Below are 20,322 nucleotides of genomic sequence, written 5' to 3' on the forward strand. Positions count from 1 at the left end.
TGGCCCTTTAATGGGAGTGGGACCATCCTGTACCAAATCCCAGAAATCCCTACTGGCTTTCAAATTGTGATTCTGGGTTGGCTGTGGTCCTGAAAACCAGAAGGAAATGTTCTAGGACTTCACCCCGTGTACTTGCTGTCTTATGGGCAACTGCTCATCTATGAAATTAAGCAGATATGGATAAGGTGACCTATCTCAAGAGTGAAAAAACAAAACTGGAAACCCAATCTTGGCTTATTGATTTGGGGGAGGGGAGAGAACTAGATCATTACTTTGTAAAGGAGGAGAAACCTTAGCAATTAGCAGGTACCTGTCAGGTATGGAGGCAGCCTTGGGCCTGCCTACAGCTGCTAGCCCAGGGTTGCTAGCAGCCATGTCACAAAGTACTGGTGGGCAAGGAAGGTATCACCAGCTACACTACACTGCCTGCAGGAGGTGGCTTCTCTGGGTGGGCGATGAGGTTGGCCCCAAATGAATGAAAGGCAGGTAGAGAGACCTTGTCTGCTGCCACAGAAGCAGGCTAAGGGGATGCCACCAAGGCTGGGTGTGGCTATGGGCTCCAGGGACTTCCCCATGGAGGAAACCAGGAAAGACCAAGTACAAATGTAAATGAGAAATGGTTCCAAAACTGGTTTGTGCAAATGTTTTTTTTTTATTTCCACATTTATATCACAAGGTGTCCACTTACTGGACCAAATAGCAAAGTTGCTCCCTTCTGCGCTGACACAGAAGTCTAGGTACTGTACATTCACTAAGGCTCCTTGTTTTTGCAAATCGCGTTTATGACAACCATAAGGCAAACGAATCTAAAGGAATGGTTATGAGTGTTTCCAGCGAACAGACGGCTCTCCCCTCACCCAGCAGGGCAACTCACTCCAGTAGCACCCTCGGGAACTTTGTGAAGTTGGGGGCTCTAGAAAGATGACATTTTCTAGAGATGTGAAGAGGAAAAGAGGAAGAAAGGAAGTCATTTGGCTGGTGGTCAGGTGGAAAAAGAGGATGAAATAAACGAGAAAACTGAAGTTTCTGCAGCATTTCTTTAAGAACTGGGGTTGAACTGAAACCATATACAAATGGGTGGGCACCTGTGCAGTGTGGGTGAAGCTGGCTCACCCGCCCTATGCCAGGGCTCACCACAGCAGAGAAGCTTCTAGAGCACAACACGAGGGAAAAGAAAACACTGGCTTGGCAGAGGCCGGACAGCGGCCTGTACCTCAGAGACACCAGAGCCAAAGAGGAGGAGATGCAAAGATGAGATGTGCGTCTGTTGCTGTTAAGGTAACCTCTCCCACAGGGTTCCTGTGCCTGCCTGCCTGCCTGCCTGCCACTGAGGTCCCCCGCCTTCGGTGCTAGAGGGGTTCCGCACCGCTTCTTGGGTGGGGGACTAACGCTTTATAGCTGGCTTGCTATAGTTCTGGACTCCCTCTGCCGTCTGCCCTCCGAGCGGCCCTTCCTTTGCAATCGTTAGTAAACTGGTAGCAGCATTTCACAAAAGGAGGGTGGAGAGCGAGCCTCATGCCCGCCCTCCCGGCTGGCTAGCCTAGCCCCTGCAAGGTGGGAATGCACTTGATGGCCAGGCCAGATGCTCAGTCCAAGCAGACATAAGGCAGAATGTTCAAGCGCCCATCGTCGCCATGTGGGTCGAGCGATATGCACTGCGTCCAGTCATACCAATTACCCTGTGTGTCCTCACACCCGTTCACCCCTGGCCACTGCTGGCCCTGGATTCTGTCCAGATCGTCCTGTGTGACCTCGCGAGTGAGCCCTGGGAGGTCAGTGGGCGTGGGTAGCGGCAGCAGCACATGGGGCTGCCGGGCCCCTCGCCGACTGCTCTCCTCCTGCTTCAGGTACTCGGCCATAAAGTGGTGCGCGCCTGGGGTCTGCGCACCCGACGATGACAGCAAGCTGCTCTGGCGGCTCAAGTAGGACTGGATGATCTCGTTGCGTGACAGCTCCTTCCAGTTCGTCTGCTCAAAAGGACTCTGGAGGCTGGCCTTAGCCTCTTGCTGGTCCAGCTCTGTCCTAGGTGGCTGCTCTGTGGATACGGGGCTGTCGGCCCGCACTGGCTCTTTCTGGGTCAGAGGTTTGATCTGTCTTGTCATGGGGTCAAAGGTGAGCTTCCGTTCTTTTAACCGCACAGGTTTGACGCCTGCCTCAGCCACCTGCCCGTCTAAGTTCACCGTGTAGTCTCGAGGTCTATACCTCTTTTTCTTTTTGCTGTCCGAGCCACCCGAAGAGGCAGCGTCACTGTCCGCCTTGGAGGAATCTGGCGACAACCCAACCCTGCAGGCTGGCCCTGTTAACCGCGGGTGGCCCTCGGGCTGCTCTGGCCAGTGCACAGGGCTCTCAGCACTGGACAGCAGCTCCATCCGCCGCACAGGGGGCGTGGATGGCTGAGCCAGTGGGAGTGGGGACGGCACCTGCGTGGTGTCCAGTGGTTGGGGGCGTAGGGAGGGGCTGGACACGGGGGCCTTAGGTGTGTACGAGCTCCGCTGCCGGGCAAAGGAGCCTTCGTGCCGTGAGTTCCGGGGGCTGAAGGAGCAACGAGAGGCACCCCTGGGATGGGGAGGGCCTGGTGGCTCATCCACCCTGTCCAGGTGCTGCAGCTGTGCAGCTTTGGTCTGCAGGCAGGGCACGGGGGGCTTGCTTAGGCCAGGGGAGCTGGGACGCGGCCGCACGGCGTTCACGGGGATCTTGCTGCTGTGCTTCTCATTCTCGCTGGGCTCCAGGCGGCTGCCTTCAGGGCCCATGTGCCCACTGCCATCCAGGGGGCTGGGTAAGCTCTCTGGGCTCCCACTGATCCCGTTGGTGGGGAGAGGGGATGCACTGGGGACTAGAGGGTCAGGACTGGCTTTGGAAACTTTGTGGGGTGGCCCCGGGTGGCCCAGGTCACGCTGGTCCCCCCTGCGCTTACGGCTCCCCAGCCTGTCTAGCCGCTGCCCAGGGAGCCTCTGGATGTCATTGCGATTCTTCAGGTCATGGATGCTCTTGGGGGCACCGGCCACTCCCACCTCTGGCCGGCAGTTGTGTGCGCCTCCATTGGCAGAGCCTGCAGCTCCTGCCAGTGCCCGTAGTGCCACCTCATTCTGGTGCACCGGCTCGATGAGCTTCTGCCAGCTCCGCAGAAGCCTCTTGGCTCGTTTGGCCAGCTCCTCATTCTTGGTTTTCTTGCGGACGTCATTGATGAGCTTCCCCAGTCGTGTCTCCTACGACCAAGAAAGTGACATGCTTATAGAAGAGGGACATAGCATGTAGGACAAGGGAGCTTACCCCTTCCCTACCCGTTCCCAAACTGCCAGCTTCTTGGATACAGCTTGGGAATGTCCAGTACTATGTAGCAGCATGAATCCTTACATTTGGGTCCCATGGGCTTCCTCAAAAGCAGGTCCACTGGTTCCTGGGACCTGCAGAGTCTGTACTATTGAGGCCACATGGCTGCTCTGCCAGGGTGTCTGGGTGAGCACATTTCATAGCCTAAGACCTGGTCCCCAAACCAGTTACCTAAAGCACAGCTCAGGCCATGTCCCAAAATGCTGAGGTGTGCAGGGTATGGGAAGGAGCCCAGCTGTGAGATTAGAAGCCTTCATTCTTGGAGAGTCCCATGGGAAGACCATTGTCCTGGACACACTGCCCACTGGGTCCCCTGAAGAACTGTAAGAGCCTAAGCCACAGGAAGAAGCTGGCTGGGGGCTACCCTCACCTCCTATTCTGCCCAAGGCTGGGCCAGGGCTCTTACCTCCAGTGCCTCTTTGGTGATGGGGTATCTCTCCAGGCTGGAGATCACTTCCAATACTGTCACCATGTTCCGGATCTGAAGAACAAGAACCAGGTTTCATCAGCTCAGGTGTCTGCCCTCTCCCACTGAAAGCCCAGCAGCCCAGGGCTTTGCAAGGTGCCAACACTGAGCACCACCAAAACCCCCATATGCACACACTAACTCACCCATTGCCATCTGGGTGTTATGAAAAGGGATCTGCCCCTGGTCTGACAAGACAGCTTTGCTGTGAGGCTCCTGGGTAGGGGCTGGAGGAATTACCACATATAACATACAAGGCCTCAGAGGAAAGCAAGATGAGCACAATAAACCAATCAACCTGATGACCTTCTCTGAACAAAGTAGGATGTCACAAACTCTAAGATGTATGTCACATGGCCAGAAGGAAGGCCTCCGGAGCACAACACCTGAGCAGCAATGCAGTCCAAAGAACGTGAAAGAAGGCCAGAGACACCGAGAGGCTCTGTGCAGAACAGGCAGGGTCAGCACTAGCTCTGAGCTTCACGGTGACAAGGAGGCTAACAATCCACAGGCTCATGCTGGGGACTCCGCTCTGAGCCAGCCCTTCTATACATCATTGACTTGTTTAATCACAACAGGCTCATAGGGCAGGTGCCAGGACTGTCATTCCAGAGACAGTAGGACCGAAAAGCTGTGACTGGTGTGACCGGACATTCTAGCAGCACAGCCACACTGGCACACACAGCAGCACAGCATGGGTGAGAGGAGCTGAAGAGGAGAGGAGCCTCCAGAGCAAGAGGGGACACACAGCCTCGGTGTACCCAGGAGGACTACATTTGAGAGAGCGGACACCAGCAAACACAACAAAGCACACACATGGAGCTCCCTCAGAAGGGCTAAGGAGATGGCCAGTGAGTGGGTAAGACTTGCTGTGAAGCATAAGGACCAGAACCCATGTACCTGCCAGGTGGCAGGGCAGCCCACCTGTAATTCCAGCTTTGGAAGGGAAAGATGGGGTCCCTAGAGCAAACTGGCTAGTAAGACTAGTTGTGTTGGTGAGCTCCAGGTTCGATTCAGAGACCCAGTCTCAGTGAGCAGGTGGAGGAGTGAGTGATGATCCCAGCATCAACCTGGGCCTCTTTATGCACGCATGCACATATGCTCCACACACATGCACATGAAAAATTACTTCAGTGAATTCCAGACCTAAATGGCAAGCTAAAACCAAGCTCTAAAAAGTGTGCAGGAGGATCTGCAACTGTGGGATGATGGTTGCTCCTGAAGGGTCCAGAGCACCAACTATCAAAGAAAACTACTGACAAACTGAACCTATCAAAACGAAGAGTTTCTCTGTTTAAACACTTATCAGGACACATACATACCTACTTGGTGGGTAATCCACTTGCACACTTGAAGAACCCCACAGGGTGGTAGTGCCATGGCACTGCAGGTTCTTGGTACCCAAGCTGGCTGGCCAGTCCCAAGCCCCCTCCATCCTTCCTGTGCTACACATTGACAGCATACAATATCACCTGCAACACTGGGTCACAAGGAAAAAAGCACATCCCTAGGCAGAACTAGGCACACACATACTCATTAGGCCAGGCCAGTCACTGAATGTCACACATTGGCATGCACTCTCTACATGGCCTCGTATCAGTGCTGAGGGTCACTTAGGCCTATCTCTTCTTATCATCACAAATGGGGCTGCAGTTCATGCCCCTGTAGACTGTTCCTGGGTGCCGAGCACTTGGGGGAGGGGTGTCAGCTAGCCTCAGGAGGCTGCTCCACATGGCACACCACAAGCAACCCAGTGACCAGAAGATCAACCTGCAGGTCAGTGGTGTCAGTCTCCTGCTGCTGCCCTGACTTCTGGCTAAGTCCCAGCATGTTTTGATTACCTTGCCCACCCACCTAGGGCCATCGAACTGCCTCCTTGCTGAAGACTCTTGGAGAGAATCCATTCCCTACTCATACAGGTCCAGATCCCTATTTTCTTACTTGCTGTCACCTAAATGCTGTTCCTAGCTTCAGGGACACCCTGTCCCCCGGCTCCCAGCCCTCCCTCCATCTTCAATGCCAGCCCCGGAATCCTGATCACATCAGTTCTCTGACTCACATGGGTAACCCAGAATTGTTCCTGTCTCCAGTCCACACCTTAGTCATGTCTGCCAGGTGAGGTACCAGGGGCCCACGTTGGTTCCCAGACCAGAAGGTAGACTGTCTGTAGGCCCCAGGCACCCCCAGCCTTTCTAGTTTGTCTATTTACAGCTGAAGGTAGCCACAATGCCTCCTTTCCTCAGGGCTCTAACTCCTGGGAGAGAAGCTGTAGGACCACAGAGTAGACAGCAGCCCTTACACTGTCCCACAGCCTTTTACAAGGTATTGCTCTATGGACAAGCCAGTCCCCTCCTTGGGGAACAAAGGCCTCCACTTATGATATTTTGTCTGGGGCTAGGTTCGTAAGCATATCCATATAGCTGTTACAACACTGCCTCTCTTGCTCCAGGGGTGGTGGCCTGCCTAGAGACATGGCTCCTATACTCACCTCTGTCATGAGATAGGTGGGATTCCATGCAAAGTGTGTGCTACGAGGAGGTCATTCCCAAGAGAAGACAGAGTCAGTGTGCCTGGCCTGGGATCTCAGTACCACTGAGCTCCTGAGCTGGCTCTATGGCTTCATCTCCACCCAGTGACCTCACCCTGGTATATTTAGAGCCCTAGGTCCCCACATACTCCTGGTCAGCAGTCCTTGCAGAGAGCAGTCTACCCAAGCCCTAGTAGCCTGGCAGCACAGAGCGTCCTTGTCCTTGGACAGATATCATCCTGCTCCCGGACAGGAGGAAGGGACAGAACACCTAGGGGAACCAGGTGTTGGGTTGGCACATCAGAAAGCACCAAGAAATGCAGAGCTGTGCACAGACTAGCCAAAGTGCCTACTGGAGGTTGTGTGGATCGAGGTTAAGGGGCCCTGCAGAAAATGCCATGTCCTCTGTGACCCCTTCAACTGCAGGCCACTCATCCAAGGAACCACCTGTCACACCTACAAGGCCCACACTCTGGAGTCAGCACAAGTGGACTAGGCACCACAGCAGTGGACAGAGCAGGCTAACCTGCCGAGGTAGAAAGCAAGGAAGGAAGAGCTGAAGAAGTGATGTGAGCTGGTGGGTAGGTTCAGGTGCTCCACTACTAGGACAAGGCTTTCAGGACTAATCCACTGCCACCACCCTAACAGACCACTCGTGTGTTTCTTGGTAGTTCCTTCTGTCTGCGTGTCAGCACTCATCCATTCATCTCACCGGTACTATTCTGACTCTGCCTGGGGAACCCTTGGCAATGCTCTAAAGGGAGGCTTCAGGGTAGGTGTGTGGCTCACAGAGCCCATGTTGCAGGCCTAAGGGTCATTTATAGCTGCTGTCAGGAATAGCCGGGTTCTGTCTCCCTTTAGGACTCATCCCCAGTGCCCAAATACTCCCAAGCTCCCTTCCAAATGGCTCTACCATCAGGAGACTTCAGGCACCAGGCCTTGAGCCATGCACTTGTTCATCAGATGGACAGATAGATATCAAGCTACATTTCCTTAGCAAACAGTGTGGCCAAGCCTGCCTCCCCCTCCCTTCCCCATCACTGACAGGCCCTGTCCATTCCTTCATCTGCATTTCTGGGCACCCAGTGTGGTAGGTACCACCTGCCTGTCACAGTGACTCAAATGCCCATGGGGAGGCACATTTGCAGTGGCCAGCAGGGCACCAAGGAAGCAGGTGGCATCCCTGTGGTGGCCATACAAAGGTGGGGCAAGCAATCACCACAGGCCCAGATGAAACATGAATATTCATGAATTCGGCCTTAAGGAAGAGCCCAGGACACTGGGTGCATGCCCTAATGAGACATTAGGTTCTTTGTCCCCCTTCTTGGCTGCCATGAGATGATCATGCCCTAGCACATGCTCCCACTTCAATGTATGGCAAGAAAAAAACCACCCCCACCACCACCACCAAAACATTTTCCTCCTGTTCAATTGACTGTGCTAGGCATTTTGTCATGGTAACAGGAAGCTAACATCTCAGGGGCATATACTTTAGTATCAGGCAGGGACTGACACTCTAAGAATCAAGGACACAGAAAGACCCTCACCTTCATTCCCCATGAAACCACAGCCTGTGCTGACTCACAGCTTCTACTAGGCAAACCCATGACACCTGGAGCTCACCTCACTGTGAGTCTGAGGAAGAGAAGCAGGCCAGACAGAAAACAGCAGGCCCAGCACTGCCAAGCGCCAAAAATGGCAAGTGGCACCCATCAGAAGCAGTGACTGCTCCCTCTACTTTTATGCTAGAGTCTCTCTGGCTCTAAGAAACTGGGAGGTGGAGGTACAGTGAGTCTTACCTGCCAATACCTCCAGGCTATGTGAACTCATGCTACAAGGCTATCCATCTGTGGAGACTCCAAGAGCACCTCATTGAACCCTGAAGGCTCTTGAGCTCCTGAAAGACCTGAGCCAAAAAGTACAGTACCCCCGGGAGTTATGGCACTCTGACAGCTTACCAGGGCTCAACTAGAGCCAGGTCTCCTGCATCGCTCTAACAGAATCCAAGGGGGGTGGCATTAACTCAATAACTTATGTGTGCAGGGAAAGGCCTGGCAAGTGTAGGAAGGGTATCTGCACAGCCTTGGCCAGGTTCTTGGGGCTACAAGCCCAGCAAGGAACTAGCAAGCTGAGGGGTGAATGAGCCCTCGTTTCTGACCTGAAGGCAAAGAGTGTAGTAGAATACTATTTTAAGGTGTGTTACTTTTGTTTATGTTGCATTTGTTTAACTCTGTGAAGCTGTGTTACTGTGCCTGTGTAAAAACCTGATGGTTTAATAAAGAACTGGCCAATAGCAAGGAAGGAGAAAGGACAGGTGGGCTAGCAGGCAGAGAGTATATAAAGAATGAGAAAATTGGGGATCTAAAATCTAGCAGCCAGAGAAGGAGGACAACTCCAGGGGCCAGCCACCCAGCTACACACACAGCAAGCCATGGGGTAAGAGTAAGATACAGAAGAGAATAGGAAAAGCCCAGAGGCAAAAAGTAGACAGGATAAATTAAGGAAAGCTGGCTAGAAACTAAGCCAAGCTAAGGCTAGGCATTCATATAACAAGCCTCCGTGAGTGAATTTATTTGGGAGCTGGGTGGCGGGCCTCCCAAAAAAACCCTCAACAACACAAGCAATTGCAACTACTACTATCACGTGGTACGTGAGGTCAGGTGGAGGACACCAAGGTGGGGGGATCTCATGGAGGGGTGTGTAAGCCAAGCCACCTTGTCCTGTGTGGAGAGTGCTGCCTGCCCGGCCCTGCCTCCTGCCAGCTGTTCTCCACCATCCTTGGCTGAGCCGTAGAAAGTGGAAGACCAGACTATCTTTGCAAACTCCATCCCCAGAAAAAGCTTGGAGTCCTCGTTAAAATGAAGCCCAGCAGGAGAAATCCAGCCTCATGGTGAATCTTGGCTCTGTGAGTAGAACAGCACCATCAGAATCCTACTCCAGGGCTTTGCTGGTAAACCCCTGGGACCTGACTACCCATGGGGAGTTTCCAGCCACAAGTTAAAACAGGGAACTGAGACACCAAGACTTTAGAGTTCCAGTGTCCCCACAGGTCAGCTCACCACTCCTTCTTCTCCCCAGCTAACCAAATTCCCCGATGCTGGCAGTTACCATTGTACTCCTGAGACATTGGCACCAATGGGACCCAAGGATTGTGCAGCTATTGTACAGTGGGGAAACGGAGTCTGTGAAGATCAGAGAGGTCCACAGGGACCACAGAAGGCAGAAAACTCTGGCTTCCCACTGGCCTGGCACAGGTTCTGACCACAATGCACCATTTGCTTTCCTGAGTAGAGTGGGGTTCATCCAGCTAGTGTGCTAGCACCCTGAAATGTACTCACCCCAACCTGCAACAGCAGAGAAGTACATAGTTAAGAGCCCTTTGGAGCCGAGTGAAGTCCCTCCAGCTGGTCTCAAGAGCTGTGTCATTTGCCTTTTCTCAAGAGCTAGTGAAGAACCAGGACCAGGTAGATCCCAGCCCAGGACATGCCTGATGGGATCCCGAAGCGATGGCCTGAGAACCTGCTGGTGGCCTAGTGTCTCACCATCTGGCCAGCACTCCCAGGCACTTCCTGCCAGCAGCCCCTGCAGCCACATCTGTGCAACAGTCCTCAGGACCTGCCCAGCAGCCTCAGGTGGAGCTTTAGCACCAACATCCTTTGAAAAAAACCAACACACAATGTCTTTGTGGTTTTATGGTGGCTTTTCTTTTCCTCTTTCTTTTAATTAAGAATGGTCTAGACAAAAATTTATAAAGCCTACTGAACTCAAAAGACTCTGGAAGTGTAGATCAGCAAGCAAGCTGCGCCTTCCAAACCAAAACAAGCCACAGATGGCACCCAGAAGCAGGCAGTCTGTGAGCCTTCAGTGTGCTGTGCACTCCCTGCTGAGGCCGGCACTCTATCCCCCAGCTGAACTGTTAACGATATCTGTGAACAGAATGGGTGCTGCAGGACACACTCTGGAAGAAACAGTCTCTTGCTTTTCCTTGGCGTATACCTGTATAAGCCAGGGAGCCTGTTGGGGTGCACGTCCCCAGTACCATCAGCCTTGTGAATCATGTGATCTCCTGGGATGCCTGGTTAAGGCAGCTTTCTCCATTAGGACCCAGTGAGTGCCTCAAACTCATAGGGGCCAGGTGTCCCACTCGAAGCTTCTTAGGGAAAGGACAGTGGGGCACAGCCCCACAAGCACTGCCAGCAGTTATAAAAGCCTTTCCCTATCAACAGGACCCACCTGCTTCCCAAGGGATAGCCAGCATCTAAGTAGCCTGTCACCATCTAAGTGGTCCTGCCTGTCCTGAAACAAGCAAGAGCCCTGACAGGCAGAGCACGCCACTGCACGCCACAACTTGGCCAAGGAGATGAAGAACCCAGCCTGGGTGCAAGCAGCATGCAGACCACCCACTGTATGCCATAAAGTACCCCAGAAGGAGAAGTCCAGAGCTTGGAACAGCAGCAGAAGCTACCTGAGAGCAAAGAGAAAGGCAGGGGAGGCAAATCTATCTTCACACAGCCTCTACAAACTGTCCCTCCCCTTTGGCTTTTGGTCAGGAACCAGAAGCAAAGTAGATTCTCTAGACCATGGGTCCAGTCCCCTTCATGAGTGCACTGAGAGCTGCCCCAAGTGTCATCTGTGAGTTGCCACTACTCCACCCGTGTAACTGGAAAACTTGCAAGCAAGACACAGCTTTCTATTTCTACCATCAATCCTCACAGAAGGGTCCTGGTGACTGAGTGTCTGAGGACAGAAGGCTGGATGGGGCTCCTCCACCTGGCCTCTCTCTGCTAGGAAGAGCTGCTAAGAACACCAGCTCCAGCGGGAGACTGGAAATGGCCCAACACCAGGGGAGGGAACACAGTACTTGGTCCACACCTTGTACAGAAGGCAGATCTCAAACAAGATCAAGCCAGCTTTCCAGGAACTGTTAGGAAGCAGGCTCCTGAGCCAGCTGAGCACAGGCAGTGAGGTTGTACATACACCTGGGCTGATCAGGAGCAGATGGTGGGAGCCACCTGGCATCCTGCACTAGCTCACAGCAGGACCAGGCACCCACCTGAGCCCAGATCCTCTCCCACGAGCCTGGAAAACCACAGACAACATGCTGTGCACTACTTGGGCTGCTGCACCCACAGGAACTAGGTATGGCCTCCAGGGCAGCTCACACATCATACACATACACATAAATATATTATTTTTGTAAATAAGTTTTACAGCTTGTACTTTTTTGAAGGATTTTGTACTTTAAAAGTTGTTTCAAATAGCCTACTTGGGAGCCAGAGAGATAATTCCTGACTTTTGTGTGAAGGTGTGTGCTTGCAATTCCAGCGATAAAGGTGGGGTACAGACAGGTCCCCTGGGGCCAGCTCCAGGCTAATGAGACATACTGCCTCAAAAATGAGAACAATAATAACAACAACAACAATAATAGGTGGTTCTTCTCTGATCTCCACATGCATGTGCACATATTCATTCCTGCACATGCGCAAACACCACCACATAGCTTGTTAGCTCATTGTGGTGTTAACATGCCTGTTATCCCAACACTCAGGAGAAGTACAGTGAGTTAAGTCTAGCCCAGACTACAGAGAGAGACCCCCATCTCTAAAACATGCAGGTGAGGAGTGCTAGAAAACAAACAAAAATACAATACCAAGCTGGAGAGATGGCTCAGCAGTTAAGAGCATCTGTTCTTGCAGAAGACCAAGGTTCTATTTTCCAGCACCCACATGGTGGCTCACAACCATCCATAACCATTCAAGAGCTCCAACACCCTCTTCTAACCTCAGACAATAACTGGCACACACATGCTACACAGACATACATCTGAGTAAAACATTCATAAACATAAATAAATCCCAAGGGAGGCAGAGGCAGGTGGATCTCTATGACTTTGAGGCCAGCCTGGTCTACATAGCAAGTTGCAGGTTACCCAATGCTACAGAGAATCCCTGTCTCAAAAAATAAAAATAAATCAAAACAACAACAACAACACCCTGAACATAAGCTATTCTGTGTGAATCCTGCAGTCTAGAAGGCCACATATCTTATGAAGATGGAGGGCTGCAGCCTTCACCCCAATGGACCAAGGTCTGAACAGTGTCACCATAACCCTGTCTCCCTGAGACAGAGGCACTGAGTGCACTACACAGTTCACATGGAACTGTCCACCCACACCTGGTGGGGTCAGAGCAGGAAGTGACACAAAAGCACTTTGAAGGCATCATCCAAGGAGCTCTCTTGGCAGCTCCCTGTCACCTCCTGGAAATAAGCTGCATTACTTCAGAACAGACAGGCAGGCAGTGCTCAGGGACCCAGCACCAGGAGCTGCACCCGACAGGACATGAGTCTCTCTGCACACCAGGGTAGGATGCCAGCCAGCCTGGCTCATGACCAACCTCACCTAATGGCCCTGTGTAGTTGGCACATACCTGCCTCCATGCTGTCAGTGTCTCACCAGGAAGGTCAGGACACTTGTGTGAACAAGCAAGGAAGGAAAGCAGGAGAGGTAAGAGGAGATGGGGCAGGTGGCTATCATCTGAAAAACAGGGTAAGTGGGTAGAGTAAGGCCAAAGGGAAAGCCCAAACCACAACAGACAGCATGGGCCAGCAAGGCAGCTGGCCCTGGAGAAACCCAGTTGCTGGGAACAGAGAGAACCACATATACTTGTCTCCTCCCCTGAGAGCAGCTACAAGAAATGGTGGTCACTTCTACTCAGCTCCAGACAGGAAGTTCTTGCCAGTGCAATTAGGTAAGAAAAAGACAGAAGAGGCCTTCCAAACAGGAAGGAGGGGTGACCATCATACCCTGAGTGCATCTTAGTCCTTGGGAAGCTCTTAGGGCATCTGAGCAGAGCTACAGGCAGATGTTTCCACCACAGGATCGCAAGTTAAAGACTCCAAGCCAATCCCTACTGACAACAACAAGGAAATATGAAGGGCCTAAGAGATGACTTGGCAGGTAAGGGTGTGTGTTACCAAGCTGGACAACCCGAGTTTAATCCCCATACCCACAGGAGAGAATTGACTCCACCAGGTTGTCCTATGACACAAAATAAACGAACACATGTTAACTTTAATTCTTTAAGAATTATCAAGATAAATATCTACAAATGAATTTCACTACATGTAAAGCCTCAACACTGAAAACTTGCAGACACAGCTGAGAAAATAAAGCAGAGGTAAGCAGTGCAGACACCAAGGTTCTACATCACAACACTCCACTCTCCAAAACTCAAGATCAGTGTCAGTTCAAGTAGATCTTTTGAGGAAAGTGGCACGATCATTTTGAAACTCACATGGAGTTTGGAGACTCCCTGTCCACCCAGTCTGACAACCTGCCGTCAGTCCCCGACTCCTACTGATTGTTCTCTGACTTAAATACACTCATACACATGCTGAATTGCATGCACACCCCACAGAAATCAACAAAAACAACAGTAACAGGAACCCTTTAATGCAATAATCAGGCAAATAAATGAGGTGGGTGGCCAGCTGGCAAATGATAAGCCCATTCAGACTTTTCACCATGGAAGATACAAAGAGTAGACACAGAGGTGAGCAACACCATCAGTCATGAGAAATCACCACAGACTCCCTGAACAGCTAAAGTAAAAGGACTCACCTTATCAAATGCTGACAAGGCATGAGCAAACTTGGCTTATCCGTCCGTCCGTCCATCCATCCATCCATCCATCCATTCATGTGAATGACCTCAAACTCCTGATCCTCTTACCTCCTGGGAGCACTAGCATGACAAGCATGTGCCACCACACACCAGGGCTAGGCCTTTCCTACATTTGGAAGGTGAACATCCTAAGAAGTCAACAAGATGACTCAGTAGGTCAAGACACTGCCACAGAAGTCTAGCCACCAAAAGCCATGTAAAGGTGAAGAGAGAACGGACTCCAAGCAGTTGTCCTCAGATCTGTACATGCACCCACCCCACATGTAATACAGTCAAATTTATCAAGCTATAGACTTCAAATGCAGTTTATTGTATGTCAATTATAGTTTAATAGAGCTGAAAAATTGGGAGTAAGATATTGCAAAGTGCACAAAAATAGGAGAGGCCAAAGCAAGAACACGCCTTTGTTACAGAAGACAAGAACTAGCATCCCCATCCCCAGGAGAAGAAACGGTCCCTTGGGCTCTGTCTCTCTCTAGTAAAATGAGGACAAAGGTTGGGCCTAGAACCCCAGGAGTCTCCTAAGGACTGACACAAAGACACAGAATACACTCCCAGTTTCACATCAGACCCCATCAGGCACCGATCAGCACTAGCTCCTCTTTCTGGAACTTAGCACGTCCCACAGACACGTGTCCATAGCAGAATGGGAAAGGCTTGGCCCTCAGGAGCTGTGCTGTAGCTGTGTTAGGCAAAAGTGCCACAGCCAGGAGGCCTAATCTCTAGCCTGCCTGTGGTGTCTCCACGGACTTCACAGGAGTAGGAGACAACTGCCCAGAAAAGGCAGAGCAGCTCTAACTTCCAGAAAAACAGTGACTCCCCATAACAGCACCTGCAGCAAGTGTTGCAGCCACCCTGTGACAGAGAAGCAGGAATGCCTGGCACACTGCCCCACCCTGGGTGTGTGGTCTGTGTCTGTGAAGAGCCACTTGGAGTCCTGGTTTCCATACTCTTCTCCCAGCGAGGGACCTTCTAGGGGTTTCACACCCCCCTCCCAGGGGCAGGCACATAGAAGCTCTGAGAAAGGCCCCAGACCCAGCATCAGCCTGTGCTCAACAGTACGCTGAGGGCTCTCGCTTCAACCTCATCGGATCTCCATGACAACCCAAAACTCTCACAAAGTGTGCAGAGCTCAGGTTCACAAGTACTCCACAGGAGACAGGCTGTGACAAGAACCACCATGGGATAAAAGGCAAGGGGATGCCTAGGGTGACAGGAGAGGGGCCATCACCAGCTAGCAGTGCCCATTTAGAAACAATAGCCCCTTCTACCACCCCGTGCACCCTCCCCCAGCATTTCTAAGAGCATTTGCCTAGGTTCCAGCAGGGATACTGGTAGCTCCTGTGGGTGGGACCAGTGACAGGCCATAACACAGGATGGGTCCAGTCAACTGCCCCACCAACCACTGCTTTGCAACATCACTACATATCCCAACTCTAAGATGGCACAAACTCAAACAATTGGCACAGACACATCACACACAGTCTGCCTGCACTTGGGCTCTCAACTCTCAGGGTGGGTCACCAATCTATGGTGCCCATCACAAACCAGCATGAGGCATGGTACAGAGTCACTGATCACAGGCAGCAAGAAGAAAAGAACAAATTCCTCAACACTGGCCCCCAATGACATCTGTCAGATGCCAACAGGATGAAGTCATGGTCATTTTAACAGCAGCAGACTCCCCCTCACGCAGGCTGGGCCCAAGGCAAAAAGACAGTACATTACCTCCTCATTCCCATCCACCATGAAAGTCTGCCCATTCCAGCAAGGGGAGGGCGCACAGAGCGCTCAGGAATGACCCATTCACCTCACACCAGCTCTCTTGATTCTCTATACATACATACATACACACACACACACACACACACACACACACCAAGCCAGCTCGTGATGGAGTGCAGCGACCTAGGTTTTGCTTACTTCTACTTCACAATGACACACAGCAGGGATCCCATTAGTAGAGAGATAAGGTCCCTCCCTACTGGGTGCCATGTTTACTCCAGTACTACAAACGTTTGGGATCTTTCTTTCTGGGGCAAGCTGAGCTCTACATACATCAAGTAAGTGTGTGGACAGCACGCTTTGTCCTGTATCCAACTGCTGTTCAAGAGGAGTGACAAGGACAGAAGTGAGTCTCATGAACAACTGAGCGTGCTGTCCTGGAGCAGGCTGGGGAGACCCTAGCCAGGCACAGAGACCACTTCTGTTCTACTGAGGCCCTAGTCAGTGGTGTGGGCTATTACTTTTTCAAGCTACACTTTCTCAGCAAGGCCAACTGGCTTTTGGGAGTCTTCATTTTCAAAGTGGTGGTCCTGGAAGGTGCCAGGATGGAGGTGGGGGGGTGGGGTGGGGGCAGACCACACACACACACACACACACACACACACACACACACACTCTCTCTCTCTCTCTCTCTCTCTCTCTCTCTCTCTCTCTCTCTCTCTCTCTCTCTCTTCAGTCTACCTTCTTGGAAACTGTGAGCTGATTCCAAAGTGTTATGTAAGGAGGTGGGAAGTACAAAGCCGGGCACTGGAATACGTGCAGACCTAACACCACAGCCACTGTGGGAACTTGGTTACAGGAAAGTCTCAAGACAGTGAACAGAGAAGCTTGTGCCACCCAGGGGTTAGGATGAGGACACACTAGCAGGCCACCACAGCTCACCAGGCCATGTGGCATTGAGCAGGCTTTAGTGGATCAGGACTAAAGCACCACACCAGCACTATGTTCTGGCCCAGAACCAATTACATGCCCAACATGGTTAGGGCTGCACAACTAACCCCAAAGACCAGGAACCCACCATGACTAAAAAGCTGGAGGACAGAGCCCTGTGGTGACATTTGGGATCCCTGTCAAATGTGCAAGACAAGATACCTTGCAATAACTTGGGCATGTTAGTATAAAGTACAGTCTGTGCAGAGACCAGCATCAGGCCTAACCTCGAAGGCCATGCTAGGTAGGGAACCAAGTCACCAGGGGCCTCCTGTGTCCTGGTGCAAGCATTGCAACCATTTCCGTGGTGTGTCCTAAACACCTTGCTTTCAGAGTACACATGCCTGCTCTCCCCCCATTTGCAGGGAGATAACCAACCCTCAGTGTGGCTCCTGCTCCAGCGTTTGGCCCCACTTCCACCACAGCCCACAGCCAGTGCTGGAAAGCATGCCTTCACACTTCCTTCTTTCCCTCAGTTCTTCCGTAGGAATCTGATCCCAGTGGCTCAAGTTGGCCACAAGTGTCCAAATTCTTTTCTAGCAACTGCTACTGCCTCAAGTGTTTTCAATCCTCAGCTGTGCATCGTGCTATGGTCCCATCATGGGGATGGGGGTGTAAATGCGCTGTCTTTTGAAAAAGACTCCAGGGAGCTGAGCTCTCCTGTTTGGCAGCACTGCCAAAGTGTCTGGACTGCCCTCCTATCCTTGTCACTTGTCCTGACTCTACACAAGCATGGCAGCGTGTATCTAACCACCGGCAGGAACTCCTACTGCTTGTATTTCTGATCCAGCCTCAAGCAGACAGCACCCATGGGCCCTTCTTTTAGAGAATCAGAAAGGAAAATGAGGCTCTGCCACCTGCCCAAACTTGGAGCCCTGTGTGCCAATGCCATGTCCTACCAAGCAATCATCCTTTCAGGGACATGACGGCACAGCGTGGAGATGCTCCTGGAGTTTGGGGCAAGCCAGCAGGCTTAAGCAAATCTACCTCTCTCCTAAAGGAAAGGGGGTGACAAGGCCTAACTGAGTCTCCTAAGACCTTTCTCCTTTGTGATGGTTAAGTGAGGTTTGGCATGCGACTCCCTTCCCACCTGCTCAGCCTCCTTTGCCTGTGGCCCTCATGCACAGCACTCTATACTATAGCCCCAAATCTCCAAACAAGTCATGAGACAGGTTAACCCAAAGGTTGTCCAGACCTGCCCTACACCTTGCACTGGAGAGCCTGGCCTTCCTCACCACCAAGTCAAGGTGGCAGAGCTAACAGCAAGCCTGAGAGAGTCCACCAGACATAGCTAAGATGACAGAAGGGCCTGGACCTCTCCAGGAAAGCTGGGTGATTTCAGGACATTTGTATGGAAACTGTGGCCTGGGAACTAACTAATGGCTGTGATCTCCACTGGAAAACATGACTGGATCCCCACTTCCCAGGGAAGGACATGGCCCCAGCTCTGCCTAGCATGATCCCATGTGTTACTCCAGCTCTTCCTGGAGGGGAGTAGCTTTTACCACTATTTCCCTCTGTCCTTCACAACAGGTAACACTGAAGATGAGGTGCACACCTTTAATCCCAGCACTCAGGAGGCAGAGGCAGACAGATCTCTTAGTTGGAGGTCAGCCTGGTCTACAAAGCAAGTTCTAGGACAGCCAAGGCTACACAGAGAAACCCTGTCACCAGAAACTATCACAGGCCAGCAAGATGACTCAGCAGATACAGGGACAGTTCCATCCCCAGATGGTAGACTGAACAAACTCACAAAAGTTGCCAATACACACGCATGCACAAAAAATCTAAAATGGGAAATAAAGCCAAGTCATAAAAATGTAACATATTCACTAGGAAGTAAACCAGAAACCAAGTTCTGGATCCGACTCAAACCTCCTGAGCAAAATGAGGGTGACAGTATCTGCCTCACCAGGTGAGAATACAGTTACCTGGCTGCGGAGCATGTACGGTCCTTGCCTTGTACTTAACCATGTTGCCTACATCTGGTTAGACACTCCCCTCCCCCGGTTTTCTAACATAGTGTCTTCCTGTGTAGCCCAGGCTGGAACCCTGAGGCCCTGCTGCCTTCCTGTCCTGCTTCTCATCCAATTTCTCCAGGATTTCTTTTGGGGGCTTCCCACAGAGTACAAAACAACAGTCCTAAAAGCCCTGCCTCCCAGCACCCCTTGCTGCTGGTGGAGACAAGATAGAATGTTCCAGGGCACATAAAGACCTAAGTGAGGAGGAGGAAGGTAGAAGGCAGGGCTGAAGTAGAGAAATAAGAAGGACAGAGAGTCTGTGATGTGCCAGTGTGTGTAATAGAGGACCAGAATTCATCTGGTTCTGAGGAAGATGGGTACCTCAAGAATTCATAGTAGGGCAGATGTGGGTGAGTCGGGCTGCAATTCCCATCCTCTCTGAGAAGCAGTCCAAGGATACCCAATTTCCCTGGCTCAACCAGCCAAGCCCAGCAATGCCCCTCAAAGCCCCTTTACCTGCATCACTAGGCTGGCTAAACAAAGGTCTCACTGTATACAGCACCTGCAGGGGCCCTACTGGGCTATTCTCTTTCCCAGCTGTAGGGTCAGGACTCTGAGGACTGCAGAGATAGTGGCACTCTGCCCTAGAGCAGAGTCCCCCACCAAAGTACATAACTAAATCACCCAACACAGAAATAAACTCCTTCCTGCCCTCAGCTGCCCAAAACAGAGAAGCACATCCTGTATGCTGCCATTGGCAGCAGCAAGAACAGCAGCTCTAAAGCAACCAGCCCAAGAGAACAAGATCCCTTCCCTGGCACCTTGGAGCCTCGCTCTCACACATCCTCGGTAGCAACCCTTCCTGCCTCCAGCCATCAGCTTGCACCTGGCCTCAGGATACTCTTCTACCCAGCCTACACATAGCTGGTGTAGCCTGGGCTCTCATCAGAGTTAACAGCAATCCTCCAGGTTCCTTAAAATGCACAGTGGCCCCACACCTTCTGACCAAGAACTGTTCCACCACGGTCACCAACTCCAGAAACTTCTTTCTAAACTCCTAGACACTCCCCAGGTCCCTGCCTCCTGCCAATGTCTCCAACACCACCTTTTTTTCACATCTCTGCACTATCCAAGCATGAGCTGAGAGACTTCTTGGGGTCTTGCGGCAAACACTGTATATGTGTGTGTGTGGTGGGGGGGGGGGGGTACTCAGCCTCAGTGAAAGCAAGCAGGCACTACTTTACTATTAAGCATTTCCTCCAGGAACTCCATAAATGACCATGCCTTCTTAGAAGTAGCCAACCAAGGGATTGAGAAGTAGCCAACCAAGGGATTGAGAAGTCATCTAACTGATCTGGCTGGGATCATACAGCTGGGATTGGGGCACAGGTGATCCACTCAGCTCCTTTCCTCAGCAACACACAGCCTGTGGCTGTGAAGCACAGCTCACTGCTGACCTCAAAGGGTGCAGACGCCTGATTAAAAGCACTTCAAACAGTGCAGATAGGGCTGGGCTGGGAAGCTTGGGGTGTTTGGGGGCCTCCAATGAGGGGCAACAGAGGGAGTCTCTGAGAGCTAAAGAGAAAGTGGGAGTGTACAGGGTGATCAGGAAGAGGAGTCGTGTCCAGAAGGGGAGGGT

General features: G+C 51.8%; 1 protein-coding gene across 1 annotated transcript in view; it reads right to left on the reverse strand.

Moving 5' to 3' along the window:
- Positions 1-1,316: 1,316 nt before the first annotated feature.
- The window catches only part of Med26 (mediator complex subunit 26), a 43,954-nt gene continuing 24,948 nt past the window's right edge, over positions 1,317-20,322 (reverse strand). The window contains exons 2-3 of the mRNA XM_059244265.1: positions 3,737-3,811; positions 1,317-3,206 (exon numbers count right to left, since the gene is read on the reverse strand). Of these exons, the coding sequence (XP_059100248.1) occupies positions 1,587-3,206; positions 3,737-3,811 (1,695 nt within the window). The 3' untranslated portion in view covers positions 1,317-1,586. The remainder of the gene's footprint in view (positions 3,207-3,736; positions 3,812-20,322) is intronic.

The sequence above is a fragment of the Peromyscus eremicus genome, chromosome 17 (assembly GCF_949786415.1).
Source record: "Peromyscus eremicus chromosome 17, PerEre_H2_v1, whole genome shotgun sequence".
Taxonomy (NCBI): Eukaryota; Metazoa; Chordata; class Mammalia; order Rodentia; family Cricetidae; genus Peromyscus; species Peromyscus eremicus.